We start from the raw sequence: 10,408 nt of genomic DNA on the forward strand, positions 1-10,408 counted from the left end.
AAAAAAAATCATTTTACTTTTATTTTTTAAAATATTGTTGATATTGATTCATTTATAAAAACGATGACACCAGACTCTTGAATATCTGATTTATTTGTAATCATAAATGCAAGTGCATCAGTTATCATTTTGAGCACAGCGTATTTAGTGGAGTAATGCGCAAATGACCACATCACGGACTTGAAATGAAAAGTTTTATATCGTTTAAAGTATTCTGGAGAGCTGGTTCTTACAGTGCGATCATGTTGAGCAGGGTTTTCAGTAAGCAGCAGCCTGTCAGAGGGAGGCGGGGTGAAGCCCAGCTGAGATCCTCAGACTACAGAGCTGAGTGTTGCAGAAGGACGCTGCATGGCAAGTGGGCAGGTAACGGTTAACTTCGCCACAAGTGGGAAAAATATGTCGAACTAAAAAGAGTCGGAGAAAAGAAAAGGCTGGATTTCCTGCGCACATTCAAACCGCATTAACGGGATTATTATTTCTTGGCGTCGAGGGGAGAAAACTAAAAAATATGTAGGAGCTGTGCGTAAAAATCCACCAAGATTCCTGCGAGGGGTTGATCGTCTGGAGGGGAGGATTGTGCCAAACTTGAGGAGCAGCTTATTCATGCAAATTCATAAAATCATAGGCGTGCCTTTGGGCGATGGAGTCACAGCCGGAAAAGCAAACCCCCTCCTGGATCATCAGCGACCTTCAAAGACTGTGATGCGCAGCGCTCGGACGCATTGACAGTGGCACCGGGGGACAATGTTTTAAAAGCGCGGAGAAAGAGAGCAGAAAGTTAGGTCTCGGTTTCTACACGCTTCTAGACTCGGTGAACTTCTTTTTTCAGCACAAGCACCAGCTCAACTGCTGCGCCACTGGATCGCCAACCACGGGCTCATTTCGCAAACTGCTGCAAAACTCTTGCCTTTCGGTTTTTGCAACTATATTATTTTTATATGTTTACAGTCAATTCGGACGACTTCACAGACTAAGAATCCTGATGTGGATGAAGTTACAGCAACCCTATTTTACAAAATTCGTGCGTAAAGAGATCTGATTTGTTCCCACTTTGAGAAAACTATTTAAATTTTACATTTTTTATTTAAATCTCGGAGGACCTTTCCACTTTCCACCATGTCAGAGGACGACAGTAGCTCCACCACCAGCTACATGTCTGACACCGAAGGCAGCAACGTCAGCGTCCTCAACTGGGAGCAAGTGCAGCGGCTGGACGCCATCCTAACGGAGACCATCCCGATCCACGGCCGGGGGAACTTCCCCACTCTGGAGATGCAGCCGCGGCAGATCGTCAAAGTGGTGCGGAGTCGGATGGAGGAGAAACACATCCATGTCCGGGATGTTCGGTTAAATGGCTCCGCAGCCAGCCACATTCTGCACGGGGACAGCGGACTGGGCTATAAGGACCTTGACCTCATATTTTGCGCAGATATGAAAGGTGAAAGCGATTTCCAGATTGTGAAGGACATAGTTTTGGACTGTCTCCTGGATTTTCTACCCGACTGTGTGAATAAAGAGAAAATAACCCCGTTAACGTTAAAGGTAACTCCACTCTAACATTTGTGTTGTTTTTTCCTCTTCATTCACTTGTTTACTTTTAGATATCTGATAAGGATTGATTGCATTTGTGCCAATTTAGCTTAACGACCATTACGCGCAGCTTAATATGCAATTAGATTAGTTTAGTGATAGTAAAATGTTGGTTTTCTGTAGTTAAGAGGATTGAGTTAAACCAATCTAAAGAGATCCTGAGCTCAGCCAGCTAGATCCTATATCCCAGTACATTGTATGGTCTTTAATAATGAGGTCAGTGTAATAATAACACAAGACTTACACCACAAAGTCTTGTAGCTTTTACTTATGCATACAAAGAAGTGGTTATTAAATTTGAAACCTAACTGCACAATGCATAATAAGTCGAAACATCTGCTGAATTCTTAATATTGCACCTTTAAAGCTAGCTACTTATTATTAATGCTCTTTCTTTCTCCCTCACACACGTCACGCAGGAGGCCTATGTGCAGAAGATGGTGAAGGTGTGCAATGACTCAGACCGCTGGAGTCTAATCTCCCTCTCCAACAACAGGGGGAAGAACGTGGAGCTGAAGTTTGTGGACTCTCTTAGGCGGCAGTTTGAGTTCAGCGTGGACTCCTTTCAGATCAAACTGGACTCCCTCCTGCTGTTCTATGAGTGCTCAGAGAACCCCATGGCCGAGACCTTCCACCCCACCATCATGGGCGAGAGTGTGTATGGGGACTTCAGTGAGGCCCTGGACCACCTACGTCACAAGATCATCTGTACCCGCAACCCAGAGGAGATCCGAGGAGGGGGTCTTCTGAAGTACTGTCACCTGCTGGTGAGGGGCTTCCGGGCCGCCTCCGAGTCAGAGATGAAGTCCCTGCAGCGCTACATGTGCTCACGCTTCTTCATTGACTTCCCTGATATCGGTGAGCAGCAACGCAAGCTGGAGTCCTACCTACAAAACCACTTTGTGGGCCTGGAGGACCGCAAGTACGATTACCTGATGACCCTCCACGGGGTGGTCAACGAGAGTACGGTGTGCCTGATGGGACACGAGAGGCGGCAGACCTTAGGGCTCATAGCCATGCTGGCGGTGCGCGTTCTTGCAGAGCAGAACGTTATCCCAAATGTGGCTAATGTCACATGTTACTACCAACCTGCTCCTTATGTGGCAGACGGCAACTTCAGTAACTACTACATAGCCCAGGTTCAGCCGGTGTTTGCTTGCCAGCAGCCTGCGTACTCCACCTGGCTTCCGTGTAACTGAGTCAGCCCCGAGGAAAAGGTGGAGGGAGAGATTTGTTTAAACAGGAGTGAGCAGCATAGTCGCCGCCTCAAACCTGCCCAGTGTTTGACAGCTGACAGAAAAAAGGAGTCCTCTTTTTAATGTTTTGCATCAAAGCTTGTGTTTTCGTTCGTACGTTGAGTATGAACAGTTGGTTTTCACTTCAAGTACGTATCTCAATGTGAATATCTCACATTTCTTGAAATGCCAGCGTCATCCTGATCCTGCCCAGTCAGTTTTGGAAAAGACTAATTTGGGTAGCTTGGAAATAAAGGCTAAATGTGCGATGGCCTCAAAGGCAAGAAGCAGAACTGTCATTGAAAGACTGATTGAATCTGTCAAGAAGTGATTAGCCAGCACGTTCCTGCTGCAGATCAAACAGTTGCATCAGTGCCCTGAAGTTGACAGCTACTCCACACACACACACACACACACACACACACACACACACACACACACACACACACACACAAGATAAATCAGAGGTGTGTGTGTGCAGGGCTCCAAAATGAGCCCCCTGGACTCTGCTTTAGGTGAGGTGAGTTTGGATAACAAACTGGCGTCTCCGCCTTGCATTTGGATATAATTATGGTTGTTTACAGACCAAAGATTTTTTTGATTGTTTCTAACATTAAAACCCAATTTTGATGGGGGAAAAAAACAAAAACAAAATATGAAGCTTTGTCTATTTGTATATGTGAACATCTGTGTGATTTTAAGTGCCTATAAAAGAATGAGCAGGCCATATGATTTTTGTGAATTAGCCCCACTCTTGTGTATAGTCAGGCACACAAGACAATAGCACCCCAGAGGCTCGTGAATGTATATGTGAAACCATGCAGTCAGTGTTTGTGTATGTTTAGATGAAAAACACCATGCGCCACTGTGGAATTTGCAGACAAATGTGCGATTGCTGCACGTTTTCTGTGCGGATATTTGGAAATTTATATCCAAACATGCTGTATTGCATGTCTGAAATTAACACACCGTTGTTACGAGAAAGGATGACAAGCATTTTCAGATCATCAGCAACAAACAAAACATTCACACACACAATTTCCTGTATATTTTGTACAGTGGTGCTTCTCTTTTTCTCACCTGAGGAAAAAAAAACCCATAAGAAGTAGATAAAAGACGGAGAGAGAGGAAAGACTGCATTCAGAGAGCTAGTGTCTGTCCGTTACGCTTCCTCCTACAGTAGAAGGATATTTGCAGAGACACCTCAGATGATGAGACACTATTTGCTGTAGCACCCTAGCAGGGAATTCCTCAGCTGCTGCTGAAGAGCTTGAACTTAGCTGGGGTTGGGTCTGCAGACGCTCCGTTCAGGGTTCAGAAAATGTGCCAAACATTTTGTTGGCCCGGCTGATAGCCTCCTGAAGTTTAATAGGGCCATATGTTGATTGGAGAAAGATTTTGTTAGATGGGGACAAAAAAAGAGAGAAAAAAAGGAGAGAAAGGAAAATGTTAAAAATGCAGGAGGGGAGAGTGAGTCGGTCTGGAGAGATGGGTGCAGCTGGTGATGGGGTTTATCTCTCCGGGGCTACCATGCTTTACTGTACAAACTGTCTCTGTTGAGGTCAGACTACAACCTCACGGACAGTGCTGCAGCTCTCCCCTTTTTTCAGGGAGACCAGAACATTCTTTTATCAGCATTTGCTCTCTGTTTTAATCACGTGATTGAAGTGAGCATTCACAGCAGCTTCAAGAGACATTAAGTTGCAGTCTGTTTCATCTGTGAGGTTGGTTTAATGACGCTTATTAATGTTTTTTATGCTTCATTCCACATCATTTTAAAGAACTGTGTACATATATGATTACATGCTTCAGCTTTGCCAACTCACTTACTCCTTGCAAACTATACTGCAGCCTTTTCTGATGGCAGATAGAGGAAAAAAAGGTCATATTTAGCATAAAAACAATAGGTTAGGCCCAGAAGACCAGCATCAACTCAAGTTGAAAAGAGAAGTTCTCTCGCTAACAAATATTTTTTTTTCTCATCCTCTCATTCTGATAATTCATAACCGTTCAGTTGTTTCATTTTCTCAGCGACTGTCCAACATCGATGGTATCCTTTGGATTGTGCAGGCGATGTATTGTCATTTTATACTCAGTGAAGTCCTAACAGCTGACTATAGCTAGCTAGCTCCAGTCTGCCTGTCAGTTAGTGATCGTGCCTGTCAGTTAGAGATTGTGGGTTACTGCATTGTCTTGTATGCATTGTCTCAAATATCTGTTTCTGTCCATGCAGTCTTTTGCAAAATCACACTTTGAGAAAGACAGAAGAAAAAAAGATTTTTGTCTTGTATGTATATTTTTTATGATTGTTATTTTTATAAATGTATCAGACACTGCGGGTGTTGCAGTGCTTTTGAATCTGTGATCGGGCTTCAAAGGATATGTTCTCAATAGCTTTTTTGCTATGTTATGTTATGTGTCCAATGGGTCAAAAGGTTAAAGATGTTTTCATCAATAAAATATCTGAAAACCAGATATGTCACATCTCTTGTTTTTCATTTGTCTGAGTCTAAACCAAATTTACACTAGTTTGATCCAAAAATAAAAATGCTAATTTGCCGACAAACTTCAGATTAAAAAAAAAAGACAGTGACAGTGTGTCTTTTCACTGACGTTAGCCATTCAGTAGCTTTCAGATGGGTTTCCCTGCCCACTCACTCAGAGAGGCAAATCCCTGCCATGGCCTGCCCGGCCCAACAGGCCCAGCCAGAAACCCGTCCAGAACTGGCCCCGCTGCTGCCAGAAAGAGCTGTTGTTGAATGTGAGGGGATTTGCATCCACCCAAAAAAGAGACTTCGACGCTTTTGTAGAGAGAATATCTTTGCCTGCTCATCAAATTCTCTCTGTTAACAGCCCCCCCATACTCCGACAGCAATGCAGTGACGATCAGCGCTAAGGCCTGCAGAGACCAGAGTCCAACTGTCTCATGGTTGTCAGGCTCAAACAAAACTCCCCTTACAACAGAGCTGACACTGTGACACCGGTCACATGACAAGCTGTCCTAGATACACAGGGATATGGAGAAGAAAACAGAATGAGTAAGAGATGCTCTGTATGACAAAGTGCTATATATAGCAGACATGATAAGGACATTATCGCTTTCACTTAAGCGCATTTAAAGCTCATTAATCTGAGACACTGAGGGAATGATTGACAGGTTGAGGCTGGTTGGAAATGCCCACATAGACAGTTCGATTGGTTCAGCTAATAGCATAATTAATGCCTTAATAGCCTTTTTCATAAAGGCTAGGATCACATTTTTTTCTAGTCTACCCTAAAATAGCACTAGCTTGTCCATATGTGCATTGAAAGGGTGGAAATCTTGTATAAAAAGACTTGATATGACTAACTAACTCAACTTTTGACTAACTAACTCAGATGAAGCCCCATATAATCTTCAGCTGAGCATTGGAATGTATTTTTGCACAGAGCGAGGTCTGTGGATTTTCTCGCCCATCACTTAAGGCAGATTCACATTATAAAGGGATCTTTTAATGGCCAGAATGAACACGAGGAACCGTTTTAGCAACCAGAATCACTTCCAATGTTCATATGGACATATGAGTATTGTTTAAAGACAGACCTGAAAAAATAAGAACTCATCCTTTAAAATATTCACAACGACCACTGTGTTGAACTTAAATATGCTGATGCGGTAATGTCATATCATTGGGTGGCTACTTGAGTCAGGCACCCATTTTCGGCATTTAAACATAGTTTTGCATCTTTGTTATCTTACATTATGTTGGATGAGTCTGTTTTATCATCAACTCCCACTTTCCATGTAGCAGCAAAAATACAATGTAAATTCTGCATCCTTCATATCGCACTATGACTTCAAGCCATTGGTGGCAGCACTGAGCAAACTAGAAGGCAATCACTAAAATTTTCTGATTTATTTGTTATGTTGGATATTATATACTTATATATATACTTTCAATTTCGGTTTAAGTACCCCGAGCTTTACTGATTTGATTCAGTCTCACTGTTCTCGTAAACTTGTTTTCAGTCGCAGAAGGCAGCTGTTTTCAGCGAATAAGCTCTAAAAAACTACCTCTGTACATGACCTGTTCACCATTAAAGTTAGTGACTAGCGGGTGAGGATAGTGGAGCATTTAGCTTCTCTCCATTCAGGAGTTGGTAGAGACAAAAAAAAAAACAGTAGAGTGAATATTGGACTTGACTCAAAATGAATGCTTAAGTTGCTCTGTGTCCACTCAGTGTGCAAAGAGGCAACCATTTGAAAACACATTCCCTACTTTAACTTTATAAGGTAATAATATGTCAATGTTTTGTTTACAGCTTGTTAGACTGCCCCCAAGTGGCGAGTTTAAATGCCAGAATGAATGCTTCTTTTGAGTATCCTTTTAGAACTACGATACAGTATTTAGTACTGCAATTGTAATAATTGCTTTTATAGACAGAATGTTTTTCAAGCCATAAGCACAGAATCAGAAATACTTAGTTAATCTCTGGGAGGAAACTGTGGTTCGTTACAGTTGCTCTGATGCCAAGCATAGAGTATTATAGTAAGTAGAAATAAGTACCAGCACAAAGTATGTACAAATATAAAACAGACACACAGTAATAATTAAAACAATTAGCACTAATATGTGAATAGTTAAAGAATTATTAACATGTTTAATGTGCTGAGTGTGTAAAATATAAAACTATATGCCTTAACTACAATACAACATGTAAAACCTATATGTTAGAACATATATGTATGATGTGTTTTTTAAGGTGAGGAAATACAAACAATTGCAATAGGTAAATAATGAAACATTTGCATATACATACATGTTCATATACATATCTATTAATACATATAAATGCATGCACTGCTCATCAGGCCTAGACCCTGGCATTTCTCTGACTATATGAGTGAAGCATTAAATTCTTTTCACCAGAGGCTAGTACCACCAATACACAACCTAACCTACAAACACTGCAACATTAAAGTAATGCTAAATTTGACAACATCACAACATCATCTTTACCTTCAACCAGCAGGAATGCTTTTGCTTAAGGTGTCTCATACCTTGTGGTGCTTCTAGTCTCAGTCTTAATTTCAAGCATGACTTTACTTAATCTCTTCTTAAGAACCCTTCTCATTTGTGGTTTGCTGTAAAGAAGTCAGATTGATGTAACAACGGCGCCAAAGGGCCTAAATCTCAGGTCCTTAATTTGAGATGCAGCATCAAACGAAATAGCCCTCTTAATTTAAGGGAGCTTTGATTCTAAAGTTTAAAGAGTGAGTTGTGAAAGACTCTTACCGCAGTAGCCAGCTGGCTGAGGGTGATAGCTAAAGCCGACCGCAGAGTGAATCCACGCAGTATGTGCCAGTGAATGTCTTTATAATAACCTGTTTACCTTTGAATAAAAGCTTAGACACTTGTCATTCATCCTCCAGCTCCTCGTCCCTTCTGCTCGTCTGAACGCTCACCAGCTCTCTAATGGCTTTTCCACAGTAAGCTTCGGGATTTCTCTCCTTTTTCCTCCTCTGTTGAAGAATTTTTTCCAGACGAAAGTTTTATGGAATAAGCGGGAATCATTTGGAGGGTGACTTGACCAAACTTGACCAAATTTCATCAGTATACTTTTTTCAGTTCTTTAAGGCATGTGGGATAACACTGAGCAGACAGCATGAGAGCAGGAACACCCCCCCATCATCATGTCTGGCTTGTAAACAAATTCCAGAGGGGTGAGTTTGTACAAACAGTAAGAAATCATTCATCATGTGTTTTAAAAGCCAAGAGGAAGATAAAGAGTTTGAGTGAAAGTCAACTGCAGGTCACAGACAGCTGGACCTACAGCACACTACTGTTCTTAGAAAACATCAGAATGGGTCTGGGCCTCTGCTCTCACAACCACGCTTCAGAGCAACAACCTGTCTCACATGCTGAACTCACATCAGCAGACACATCACAGGCTCTTCAAGCTGTGCTAGGCCGATATATCTGTCTGAGATTACTGGCTGGGTGATATTGGCCTATTGACAGTAAGGTTACACACACCATGCATGGATATTTATGGTGATCATGGTGAATTTCACTCATTGTAGCTATCATCTTCTTAGCTACATGCTTTCGGGCTGTTAAAACAAATGGCTACAGCTATCACTGGTGGTATCCTGGATCTTTTTTTTCCATTTATGTTCACATTATGTGTATCATTTCATCACATGAATTGTCTATATTTTCATTTTATTACGTTAAGTGGTGTTACATTGGATTGTGTTACACTGCGTAGCTTTGCGTTACGTTGCAGTACATTACATTTGTATTTTTATTTTACGACTATACTATGACGTTTTCATCCAATTTCTGACAACATGCTATACTATGATGTTTTGATCATGTTTTTGAAGACACCCTATGCTATTACTTTTTTAATAATGTTTTTGATGACATCTTATACTATTTCTTTTTTTTACTCTATTTTTGATGACATACAATGCTATGTTGTTTTTATCAAATTTGTGACGACACACTATACTATGTTTTGATCACATTTCATGCAATTACCTCTTATGCCATGTGCCTCTATCCATCACAGCGTGAGTAAAATGGATTAGTCTTAAAAAAATGTGTGATCACATGACAAACTTTGTCTATGGTTGCCTAGAAACAAGGGGTGGTTCAACTTCCCCACAGACTCAAATCACCCCGCTCTCCCTACTATAGTATGTTGAAAAATGGTCAAAAAAGCGATTGCTCCAAATGTTGAGAAAAGTCATAGTACAGCACATTTAAGCTGTTTATAATATAGCATGTTGAAAATAACGGTGCTAAAAGTAATTATTTTATGTGTTTGAAAGTCACTGTATAGTATGTCAAAAAACGCTATACTAAAGCATTTCGAAAAATGGTCTAAAAAGTCGTGGTTCCGAATGTCGAGAAGAGTCATAGCATATCATGTTTAAGTATTTTTTAGCAGAGAATGTTGAAAAAATGGTCCAAAAAGTCAATAATTAAAGTGTTTTAAAGTCATAGTATAGTGTGTCTAAAAAGCCATACTGTAGCATGTCTAAAAATGGTAAAAAAAAAAAAAAGTGATCGCGCCAAATGTTGAAAAAAGTCATAGCACAGCAACTTAAAGTAGTTAATGATATGGCATGTTGAAAAACCAGTCCAAAAAGTCAATATTTAAAGTGTTTTGAATGTCAAAATATGACAGCAATATGTCAAAAAAACCCAGCTGTAATCGAGATAGTCATACGTCCCACACGTCATAGTATAGAATGTCGAAAAAACAGCCAAAACACCATAATAAAGCATATCAAAAAAATGACTGAAAATGCCATACTATAGTGTGGCGAGAAATGTAAAAATAATATTACATAATAAAATAATATTACATGACCTGGAAACTGCAGAATAGCACAGAATGTTGCAAACATGGCCAAAAACACTATTATAAAGCGTGTCACAAATTGACAGATATGACATGGCCAAAAAAAATATCTTGCTGGGACACGCAATAGCATTAAAAATTGCAAATATGGCCAAAAACACCATAATATGACATGTTGAAAAATAACCAAAAAAACAAGGCTATAGCATGGCAAAAATGTCAAAATT

The 10,408-nt window shown here is 40.6% G+C and overlaps 1 protein-coding gene across 1 annotated transcript; it reads left to right on the forward strand.

The window, feature by feature from the left end:
* tent5aa (terminal nucleotidyltransferase 5Aa) lies at positions 1-5,300 on the forward strand. The gene is made up of 2 exons (XM_042490895.2): positions 1-1,542; positions 2,010-5,300. The coding sequence occupies exons 1-2, from the start codon at positions 1,117-1,119 to the stop codon at positions 2,787-2,789; spliced, it is 1,206 nt and encodes a 401-aa protein (XP_042346829.1). The 5' UTR covers positions 1-1,116; the 3' UTR covers positions 2,790-5,300.
* The last annotated feature ends 5,108 nt before the right edge of the window (positions 5,301-10,408 follow it).

The sequence above is a fragment of the Plectropomus leopardus genome, chromosome 11, assembly GCF_026936395.1.
Source record: "Plectropomus leopardus strain MGB_pleo_1.0 chromosome 11, ASM2693639v1, whole genome shotgun sequence".
Classification (NCBI taxonomy): domain Eukaryota; kingdom Metazoa; phylum Chordata; class Actinopteri; order Perciformes; family Serranidae; genus Plectropomus; species Plectropomus leopardus.

Bases quoted from the DNA above. Each gene is read 5' to 3' on its own strand.
- tent5aa (XM_042490895.2), top strand. From the start codon at position 1,117: ATGTCAGAGGACGACAGTAGCTCCACCACCAGCTACATGTCTGACACC. The intron at 1,543-2,009 runs GTAACTCCACTC...CACGTCACGCAG, and splicing joins TAACCCCGTTAACGTTAAAG to GAGGCCTATGTGCAGAAGAT.